This window comes from Eimeria tenella, genomic scaffold (genome assembly GCF_000499545.2).
Source record: "Eimeria tenella Houghton genomic scaffold, Eth_scaff182, whole genome shotgun sequence".
Lineage (NCBI taxonomy): Eukaryota > Apicomplexa > Conoidasida > Eucoccidiorida > Eimeriidae > Eimeria > Eimeria tenella.
In genome coordinates this window covers 11793-22538 of record NW_013541653.1, presented here as the reverse complement: position 1 = coordinate 22538, position 10746 = coordinate 11793, and the positions used below count along the sequence as shown (strand labels likewise).

The 10746-nt window shown below is 49.6% G+C and overlaps 3 protein-coding genes across 3 annotated transcripts; 1 reads left to right on the top strand and 2 right to left on the bottom strand.

Moving 5' to 3' along the window:
* Positions 1-255: 255 nt before the first annotated feature.
* ETH_00035240 (proteasome subunit beta type 2, putative) lies at positions 256-1926 on the top strand (the record flags this gene model as incomplete). Its single annotated transcript, XM_013373932.1, has 2 exons — positions 256-370; positions 1675-1926. Coding segments are annotated over 2 exons (367 nt in total), but the record flags the coding sequence as incomplete, so codon positions are not given.
* Positions 1927-2691: 765 nt separating this feature from the next.
* On the bottom strand, positions 2692-6284 carry ETH_00035235 (uncharacterized protein; the record flags this gene model as incomplete). The annotated part of the gene is made up of 3 exons (XM_013373931.1): positions 2692-5043; positions 5603-5674; positions 6228-6284. 3 exons carry the CDS (start codon positions 6282-6284, stop codon positions 2692-2694), a joined length of 2481 nt encoding a protein of 826 aa, XP_013229385.1.
* Positions 6285-7718: 1434 nt separating this feature from the next.
* Positions 7719-10708, bottom strand: ETH_00035230 (uncharacterized protein; the record flags this gene model as incomplete). Its single annotated transcript, XM_013373930.1, has 4 exons — positions 7719-8060; positions 9930-9987; positions 10295-10425; positions 10622-10708. 4 exons carry the CDS (start codon positions 10706-10708, stop codon positions 7719-7721), a joined length of 618 nt encoding a protein of 205 aa, XP_013229384.1.
* Between the last annotated feature and the right edge of the window lie 38 nt (positions 10709-10746).

Genomic DNA, 10746 nt, shown 5'->3' with positions numbered 1-10746 from the left:
GCTGCACTTGGAACGGCAGCAGACAGAGAGCAGCTAGAGCAGCAGCAGCAGCAGCAACTAGAGCAGCAGCAGCAGCAGCAGCAGCAGGTGCATCTCCCTTGCTAGGAAGGGCCCGGGTGTCCAGACACCGGAAAAAGCCGCAACGCCGCTCATTGAATTCCCCTCTTCCCCAAATTTAAAAAATAAATAAATAAATAAATAAATAAATATATTTATTTATTTATTTAGTATTTATTTATTTTCATTTGTTTGCAGGTCCAGCATAAAGCTCTCAACAGCAGCAGCAGCACAATTCGCGCGGCAGCAGTTGGCCCACTTTCTGCGGCGAAGTCCTTACCAGGTTAATCTCCTCGTCGCCGGCTACGACCAGGTCAGCCTGGCTAGCTAGCTAGCTAGCTAGCTAGCTAGCTAGCTGGCTGGCTGGCTAGCTAGCTGGCTGGCTGGCTAGCTAGCTAGCTGCGTGTGTGTGGCTAGCTAGTTGGCTAGCTAGCTAGCTAGCTGTGTGGGTGTAGCTACTAGCTAGCTGACTAGCTATGTATGTGTAGCTAGCTAGCTGTATGTGTGTAGCTAGCTAGCTAGCTAGCTAGCTAGCTAGCTAGCTAGCTAGCTAGCTGGATGGATATACGTAGCTAGCTAGCTAGCCAGCTGGCTGGCTAGGTGGATATATATATATAGCTAGCCAGCCTGATATATGGCTAGCTATATAGCAACATATATATACAGCTAGCTGTATGGCTAGCTAGCTAACTGGCTAGCTAGCTAATTGGCTAGCTAGATAACTGGCTAGCTGGATAGCTAGCTTGATAGACGAATAGATATAGATAGCTCGGTAGCTAGCCACTTGCCTAGCTAGCTAGCTAGCTAGCTAGCTAGCTGGCTGCCTAGCTGGATGGTTCGGTAGTTGATTGGCCAGCTGATTACCTGGCTAGCTAGCTAGCTAGCTAGCTACCTAGCTAGCTAGCTAGCTAGCTGAATAGCTAGCTAGCTAGCAGGTCAGCTAGGCACATGAAACAGGGAGCGAGCCAGCTAGCCGAGACCAGGTAGCGAGCTAGCCAGCTAGAATAGTAGCTAGCTAGCTATTTAGCTAGCTGGCTATTTAGCTAGCTAGCTAGCTAGCTAGCTATTTAGCTAGCTAGCTAGCTATTTAGCTAGCTAGCTAGCCACCTAAATAGCTAGCCAGCTAGCTAAATAGCCTAGCTGGCTACTCTTCTGCTGTAGAGGAAGTTGTCGGCAGTCGATGCCATTTGGAGTGCATTTGGACGATTGGGGTGCAGCAGCAACAGCAGCAGCAACAGCAGCAGCAACAGCAGCAGCAACAGCAGCAGCAGCAGCAGCGAGGTCTGTAATAGGCATTCGGCAGGAAAGGAAGGCATTTCTTTTATTCATTTTAAATTTGATAAGAGAATTAGCTGCTTCTTCTGCAGCAGCAGTTTTCTCCTGATTTGCGTCATTTGCTGCTGCTGCTATTATTGGTGCTGCTGCCATTATCGCTGCTGCTGCTGCTGCTATTATTATCGCTGCTGCTGCTGCCACTACTACAGTTGTCGCTGCTGCTGTAACCGTTGCTGCTGCAGTTGTTTCTGCCGCTATTGCCGCCTCCCAGCTGCTGCAAGTGCCGCTGCTGCTGCTGCTGCAGTTCTCGCTGCTGCTGCTGCTGCTGCTGCTGCTGCGCAGGACGGGGCGTCGCTGTACTGGGTGGACTACTTGGCGAGCTCCGTGGCCGTGCGGAAGGGGGCGCACGGGTACGGGGCGTACTTCGTGGAGGGGCTGCTGGATCGGTGGTATAGAGAGGACTTGAGCGAAGAAGAAGCTTTGGAAGTGTTGAAGAAATGCAAAAAGGAACTTTCCTGTCGTTTTCTGGTCTCTCAAAGCGACTTCGTCGTGAAGATCGTCGACAAGAACGGAGTCCGCCAGGTCGAAATCTGAGACTTGCAAACTCCCGAAAACGGGGCTCCGCCGCGCCGCAGCAGCAAATAAACCTCCGCAAACCCCAAATAATGCACAAATGCTCCAAATGCCACTTCAAATTCCCAAAAACTGCCCCAAATTGCGAAAAATTCGAACTTGAACTTCCGCGGCCTCCTCAGGTGTACAGACACCGCGGCCGCGCCGCGCCAGCCAGTTCAAGTTCAAGTTCTGCACTTTTACAAATCTGGGGAAAAAGTGTCCGGAAATCGCCGGAAAAAGGGAACTTTGAGTTTGTTTCTCTTTTCATTTCTTATTGTTCAAAGCATTTCCTCGTTTGCTGCTGCTTTGCTGCTGCTGCCGCCGCGAAAGCCCCCGTTTCCGCCCAGACCAATTCAAGTCCACCCGCGCTCTGTAAGACAACTTGAATCCATTTCGTTTCCAAGTCCCAATTTAAGTTGTTATTCTTTTATTACTATCATTATTGTCATTATTATTATTATTATTACTTATTAATTATATTAATGACTGCAGCAGCAGCTTACAAGTCAACTCCTCTTTTGCATTCAATTTCAAGTTTGCTTCTTTCCTAGTGAGCCTCCTGCTGCAGCAGCAGCAGCAGCAGCAAACTGCCTCGGAGCCAAACAAGAACCAAACAAAAGAATTAACAAATACAGATTCAGTACGCAGCAGCAGCGCTGCAGCAGCAGCGCTGCAGCAGCAGCGCTGCAGCAGCAGCGCTGCAGCAGCAGCAACAAAAAGGCGAAGAAAGGCCCCTGCAGCAGCTCAGCACAGCAGGCCGCAGCCCACCAGCTGCGAGCCAAACTCAGAGGGCCAATCTGCTGCTGCTGCAGCAGCGGAGTCTGCTGTTGCTGCTGCTGCTGCTGCCGGGGTTGCAGAAGCAGCAGCAGCAGTGGGAAGCGCGTGCGCTTCCGAAGCAGCAGCAGCAGCAGCTGGTGCAGCAGCAGCAGTTGGTCGCTCCCCTTCTGGGGTAGACAGCGGCTCTCGCTTAAGCCGCTTCTGCTGCTGCTGCACCTGCTGGCCCGACGGGGCCGCAGAAGCTGCTGCTGCCGTTGCTGCTGCTGTTGCTGCTGCAGTTTCTGCTGCTTCTGTTGCTGCTGTTGTTGCTTCGGGCGCTTCGGTGTTCCTGCGCGTTGCCTTCGCTGTTGCTGGCACTCCAGCAACTGCAGCAGCAGCAGCAGCAGCAGCAGCAGCAGCATTTGGTGCGCTTGTGGCCATGGAGCTGACAGCACTGCTGCTGCTGCTGCTGCTGCTGCTGTCGCCGAAGCCACAGGGAGTCTCTGCTCTCTTTTCGCTGTCCCCCAAATGCGATTGCGTCAACACGTCTGGCGTGCTGCTCTGCGCGATAGACTCAGTAGGAGCTGCTGCTGCTGCTGCTGCTTCTGCTGCTTCTGCTGCTGCTGCTGCTGCTGCACCGACTCCCTGCTCCTGCTGCTCCTGCAGGAGGCGCAGCAGAGAAGCAGAAAAGACCTGCTCCTTATCTCTCCCGTCTTGGCTCGCCTCACACGCAAAGGCATAAGCCGAGCTCAGCTGCTGCTGCTGCTGCTGCTGCTGCTGCTGCTGCAGCTGCTCTTCTGATGAAGCCGGCGCCTCCTGCTGCATCTGCTGCAGCAGCGCGTGCTGGCTCGCGGCTAGCTGCTGCCCCAAAAGCAGCGGCAGCAAGTCCGCCCCCTCTGGCAACAGCTGCAGCTGCTGCAGTTGCTGCAGCTGCTCCAGCTGCTGCTGCTGCTGCTGCTGCTGCTGCTCCGGCGGCGGCTTGCCGTCTTCTCTCTTTAGAGACCCCAAGAGGCCCAAAAGAGATTGGAGAGAGCCAAGGATGTCTTCTTGAGGACTCAGCAGCTGCTGCTGCGGGCTTTGCTGCTGCTGCTGCTGCTGTAGCTGCTGCAGCAGCAGCTGCTGCTGCTCAACAGCAGTGAGCACGTCCAGCAGCAAGTCGCCCTCCTTAGCCTGCTGCTTCTCCCCCTGCCCTGCTGCTGCTGCTGCTGCAGCAGCAGCGTCGAGGGCCCCTGCTTCTGCCTTTGGCAGTATATCAAAGGCAGCAGCATTCAAGCACAGTGGCGCTGCTGCTGCTGCTGCTGCTGCTGCTGCTGCTGGCGGCAAGCTCTGCTGCGCCGCCTCTACTCCCCTGGGTGACCCCACAACTCGCCCTGGCTGGCTGCCCCCCAGCAGCTCTGCGTAGTTAACTTCAGGGCTGTCGTAGAGAGACTTTAGCTGCTGCTGCTGCTGCTGCTGCTGCTGCTGCTGCTGCTGCTGCTGCTGCTGCTGGCTTACTGCAGCAGCAGCAGCAGCAGCAGCAGCGGTGGAACCGGCGTCTGCGCCACTCAGCAGCTTCAAAAGAGCAGCACAAGGGTCCTGGCTGGCCAGCTGCTGCAGCAGCAACAGTGCGGGGGCCTTTGCCGCCGCGTCACCGTGCTGCTGCTGCTGCAGCTGCTGCTGCTGCTGCTGCAGCTCGGACCTGGCAGACAGCAGACTGAGCGCTGCCAAGTCGAGTGCTGTTTGTGGCCTTGATGGAATTGCAGCAGCAGCAGCTGCTGCTGCTGCTGCCGTTGCATCGGATGATGCTGCTGCTGTCTGCTGCTGCTGCTGCTGCCGCTGCGTGCGGTAGACGGCGGAAAGCAGCTGCAGCGGCGCTGCTGCTGCTGCTGCTGCTGCTGAACCCTCTGGATTATCCTGAGGCAAAGTCGGGCTGAGGGGCAGCAGCGAGGCAGCAGCTTGCGTCTGCAAACTCGCAGCAGCAGCAGCAGCAGCAGCTGCGGAAGCAGCATTAGCTGCTCTTCGCTCGGGCAGGGCGAGTTGCTGCTGCTGCTGCTGCTGCTGCAGCCTGTTCCTCTTCTGAGCCTTTCTGCTGCCCGCCGTTTTCGCGCCAAGTGCGGCTCCCCCCGCAGCGGCGGCAGCCGCAGCAGCAGCCGCTGCAGCCGGCTGCTGCTGCTGCTGCTGCTGCTGCTGCTGCTGCAGATGCGTCAGCAGCAGCGCAGCAGCACAGCCACCGTTGGCCGAAGCATTTGTCAAGCGGCTGCGGGAATATGGAGAAGCAAAAAAGGGAGGCAGCTTTCCAGTGTCCAGCATGAAGGCCCGGGCTTCTCTTGCTGCTTCCCAGGCCCCCGAGGGGCCCCACTTCTGCAGCAGCAGCAGCAGCAGCAGCAGCGGCAGCAGCGGCGAAAGCGGTGGCAGCAGCGGCGGCGGAAGAAGGGCAGGAGGAGGCAGTGGAGGGACAGCAGCAGCAGCGGCAACGGCAGAGGCAGCAGCAGCAGCACAGCAGCAGCAGCACAGCAGCAGCAGCAGCACAGCAGCAGCAGCAAGAAATAAATTTCATTTGTAGTTCAATCAACATGCATGGGGGGTTTTGTGGCTGCTGCTGCACTGAAAAGAAAACCTTTAAAGTGAGTTAAATAAGGCACCTTTTTTTATTATTTATCTATTTATTTTATTTATTATTTATTTATTATTTATTTATTTCTTTTTATTTCTCTTTGATTAATTGGGAAGCTGCCTTCACTGCAGCAAAGCCAAACGCCGAGGGTTTAGGGTTTAGGGTTTACGAACAGGCAAATGAACCCTCAGCAAATAAATAAAAATAAATAAAGTATTTAAATAAATAAAGAACTATTAATTAAATCAAATAGACTAAATTAATTAAATTAAATTAATTAAATAAATTAAAATAAATAAAACTTACCGTTAAAGAAAAAGACTTCTGGTGTCTGCCGCAATAAGGCCCCGACAAAATACGATAAACCAAACGCACTTCCTGAGCAGCAGCAGCAGCACAGCAGCAGCAGCAGCAGCAGCAGCAGCAGCACAGCAGCACAGGAGGAGCAGCGGCAGCATGAGCAGTAGTGGTTGCCGCAGCAGTAGAAACCGAAGCAACAGCAGCAGCAGCAGCAGCAGCGCAGCAGCAACGCCCGCAGCAGGAGCAGCAGCAAGAAAAGCAGCAGCAGCAGGAACAGCAGCAGCAGCAACAGCAGCAGCAGCAACAGCCGCAGCAACAGCAGCAGCGGGTGAAGAAAAGCAGAAGCAAAAGAACACAAAAACGGGAAATTAAAAAACAAAAAAGACAAAAAAGAAATTAAATAAAAATCAAAAACCGAAATTCCAAAATAAATAAATAAGAAAATAAAATGGAATGAAAAGAATTCAAGGGAGAATTAGAAAGAGAATTAAAAAAGGAGTAAAAGAATATAATTGAACATTAAATTATATTAATTAAATTAAATTAATTAAATTAACTAAATTAATTAAATTAAATTAAATTAATTAAAATTAATTAATTAAATTAATTAAATTAAATAATTAAATCTGACCTTTTTGTTTCCCGGCTGGTAAATGTGTCCGGGCTGGACATCTTCGACTTCATTCATTTTGTCGGAAGCAAAAAATAAATAAAAATAAAATAAAATAAAATAAATAAAAATAAATAAAAGGATTTAAAGCAGCAGCAGCAGCACACTGTGCTGCAGCGAGGAACTGCGGAGAAAAAGCGTCAAAAAGATACCGCCAGACACGCAGCAGCAGCAGCAGCAGCAGCAGCGCGGCAGCAGCAGCAGCAGCAGCTCGGGGCTCCCGCTGCAGGCAGTGCTGCTGCTGCTGCAGCTGCTGCTGCTGCTGCAAGGTCCAGGCGCGGCCTGGAAGGCCGTGGCAGATGGAGGCGATGCTGCTGCTGCTGCTGCTGTTGCTACTGCTGCTGCTGCTGCTGCTGCTTCTGCCGCTTCCGCCGCTGTTAGCGAGCGGTCGCTGCTGCGACGTTTTGCTGCTGCTGCTGCTGCTCAGTTTGGGGTGTATAGACAGCGGAGTTGACGGTTATCCGCGGGAGCACCAGCAGCAGCAGCAGCAGCAGCAGCAGGGCGGCGGGGGTGCTGCTGCTGCTGCTGCTGCAGGGTCTTGCGTCTGTCTGCAGCAGCGAAGATGCGCGAAGCGGCGGAGCAGCAGCAACACCTGCAGCAGCAGCAGCAGCAGCAGCGGTGTCTGCTGAGGTGTAGAGACAGCCGAAAGACAACCGCGAGCGAGAGCTAGGGGCCCCAGCAGCAGCAGCAAATGAGTTTGCTGCTGCTGCTGCTGGAGTGAAGAAGAAGCAGCAAATGAATAAATTAAATTCAAAACGAAATAAGGCGGCTAGGCAAAAGAGCAACAAGGGGACCCAGTGGGGCAGCTGCTGCTGCTGCTGCTGCTGCTGCTGCTGACAGCAACAGCTCAGCCAGGGCTGCTGCGCGCACGCTGCTGCAGCAAAACCCTGCTGCTTTTTATTATTTTCTTTTTTTAATTTAATTTATTTACTCCTTTTTACTCTAATTGACATTTTATAAAAGCAAACAACGCAGCTTCCTAGCCGGTCGCGAGGCCGCTTCCGCTGCAGGCCTACCAGCAGCAGCAGCAGCAGCAGCAGCAGCAACCGACACAGCCAGCCACCTGCAGCCAGCTTTTTTGCTGCTGTCTTTACCTCTAAATTATTTTTTTAAATTAACCCTCAAAAAGGGAAGGCCGAAGGAGCCAATGAGAAGCAACAAAGCAGCAGCAGCAGCAGCAGCTGCTGCTGCTGCTGCTGCTGCAGCTGCTGCAGCTGCTGCAGCAGCAGGTGGTGATCTGTGGTGTATACATAGCGACAGCAGCTAATTACTGCGGAAGGCCGTCTTGTGCTGCTTTCTGTTTCATTTTAAAAATGAATTTAATTTAGTTCAATTAATTTAATTAAATTAATTTAATTTACTTAATTTAATTAATTTAATTAATTTAATTTACTTCCATCAAATCCACCTCTTCAGAAAACCACTCTAGACACCTGCTGCTTCCCCTTCAATTCAGTCTCTCCTTTTCTCATCTACTGCTGCTGCTGTTGCCGCTGCTGTTGCTGCTGCTGTTGCTGCTGCTGTTGCTGCTGCTGCTGTTGCTGCCGCCGCTGTCACTGCTGCTGCTGCTGCCGACGCTCCCACAGTTGCTGCTGTTGTTGAAACTGCTGCTGCTGCTCCTGCTCCAGTAGCTGCAGCTGCTATTGCCGGTGCTGCTGCTGCAGTTGCTGCTGCTGCAGTTGCTGCTGCTGCTGTTGCTGCTGCTGTAGTTGCTGCTGCTGTAGTTGCTGCTGCTGTAGTTGCTGCTGCTGCGGTTCTCTTCCACAGACACCCGAAGAGGCCATTGAGGCTGAACTGAAGACAAAAACTAAACCCTAAACCCTAAACCCTAAACCCTAGACTCTGAGCGCTGTATGCCAAACAAACGCTAAACCCTAAACCCTAAACCCTAAACCCTAGGTAAACCCTCAAAATGGGGAGAGTCGTCAGCGTTGACTTCATGCATACTAGCTAGCCAGCTATTTGGCTAGCTAGCTAGCCAGCTGGATAGCTAGCTAGCTAGCTAGCTAGTTATTTAGCGAGCTAGCCAGCTATCTGTCTAGCTAGCTAGCTTTCTGTCAACTTCTCCGGATAGCTAGCTAGCTAACTAACTAGCTAGCTAGCTAGCTTTCTGTCTATATCTGTCTGGCTAGCTAGCTAGCTAGCCAGCTGTCCGTCTTGGCTAGCTGGCTAGCTAGCTAGCTAGCTATGTGTATGTCTTTGCTGCCTAGCTATCTGTCTTTCTTAGCTAGCTATCTATCTGTCCGGTCAGCTAGCTACTTTGCTGACTAGCTAGCTGGCTAGCTAGCTAGCTGTCTAGCTAGCTAGCCGTCTAGTTAGCTAGCCGTCTTTCCAGCTGGCTACCTGCTAGCTAGCTATCTGTCTAGCTCTCTGTCTGTCTAGCTAGCTAGCTAGCTGTCTAGCTAGCTAGCTCTGCCCAGCTAGCTAGCCAGCCAGCTATGTGGCTAGTTAGCCAGTTGCCTAGCCAACTAGCTAGCTAGCTAGCTAGCTAGCTAGCTGTCTGTGTAGCTAGCTAGGCAGTTAATTAAAAGGAGTTGAGAAAGAAAGGAAAAGAAGCGGCAGAGGGAGTTGGGCGCATTAACTGCAGAAAAGATTTCAGAAAAAACAATTTAAATTAATTATTTAAATAATTAATTATAATAATTTTAGTTTTGAATTCCTTTTTTCGGCGTTAATTCTGGTTTTGCATTTTCTTTTTTGAGAGAACTCTTTGGATTTCATAAGTGCTTCTTTTGCTGCTGGCTTTCTTCGCTTTTGCTGCGCTGCAGCTGCTGGGCAATTCGGTTTTGCTGCTGCTGCTGCAGCACTTCGAGGCGGCGGAAGAGCCGCGCGAGAGGGCCCTGAGGAGTTCGGAAAGTGGAATCAGTTGAACATTTGCCATTTAATTTGATTTAATTCCATTTAATTTAAATTAATTCAAATTAATTTAAATTAATTTAAATTAATTTGATTTAATTTAATTAATTCCACAAAAATAAAAAGAAAATCCAAAAAAATGACCGAAAATCCAAAAAACCCGAAAAAGCGAAACGCGCATGCACGCTCCGGTGTACTTACACCTCAAATGAGGACAAGGAGTTTCATTTTAGATTTGAGGGAGAAAATGAAATAAAATGGAATAAAATGAATTAAAACAATTAAAATAAATAAAATGAAATGAAATGAAATGAAATAAATCAAATAAAAGCTTTAATGACGGATTCATTTGAAATGCTTTTGGCCAACTGAAGTCGCGCAGGAACTCCCGGGTGTACGTACACCCCAACACCTTCGCAGGGAATTCGAAAAATTAAAATTTGAAAAAAGTTTAAGACAGAAAAAGGGAAATGAAGAAGAGATTAAAAGATATAAATAACAAGAAAGATAAGGGAAAATAATTAAAGATTAAAATAAAAGAAAAAGACCAAAAAAGACAAGAAGATTCGAGAAACGACAAAAAAGACCAAATGATAATTTGAAGAAACAAAAAGAGGCACAAATAACGCAAAAAAAGGAAACAAAAATGCGACAAAAAGGATTCAAATAGGAAATAAAAAGACAAGTAAAGAAACAAAAAAGAAACAAAAAAGAAATCAAAAAGAAATAGAAAGTAATAAAAAGAAATAAAAAGAAACAAAATGAAGGGAAATAAAAACAAAAACAATTTAACATTTTGATTCTTACGGTCCTTCTTTTTGCTGCTTCCACTTCTTCCTGGGAAGGAGGCGGAGGCTCTAAAGGGCTGAAATAAAAAATAAATAAATAAATTAATTAATTAATTAATTAATTAATTAAAATAAATAAATAAAATAATGATAAATAAATAATAAATGGGTGTAATAAATGGAGAGATACTGTCCTTAATGAGAACAAAGAACAGCAGCAGCAGCAGCAGCAGCAGCAGCAGCAGCAGTTGTTCTGTCCATCCAGCAGAACGTCAAAGTTCGGGAAAAGAAAAGAGGAAAATGAAACATAGAAAAGGAGAAGCAAATGGCGAAGAAGCAGCAGCTGAGGAGCTGCAAAACCCTAAACCCTTTTTTAGGGTTTACCTGCAGGGAAACCCTAGAGCCCATTTCAGAAGATTCTTTTTCGAAGAAGCTCCACAAATAAAAAAACCCGAATTCAAATTGTAGTAAAAAGGAAGCCCTCCGCAGCGGCCCTTGTCCACGCGCTGCAGCAGCTGCAGCAGCAGCAGCAGCAGCAGCAGCAGCAGCAAACCCTAAACCCTAAAGCCTAAACCCTTGCCCCCGCCTGGAGGCCCGCACACGGGTCGCTAATTTAGGGTTTAGCCATTCGACGAGAAAATACCTCACCTACGGGGGGCTAAAGTCTAGGGCTTAGGCTTTAGGGTTTAGGGTTTAGGGTTTAGGGTTTACTTCGTAGTTGAGCTTATTCTTCCAGACCTCCAGCCGATATATCTTCTCCCCTGTCTCCTCTTCAACCTCACGCATGATCTCCTCCATTCGCTGCAGCAGCAGCAGCAGCAACAGAAGCAGCAGCA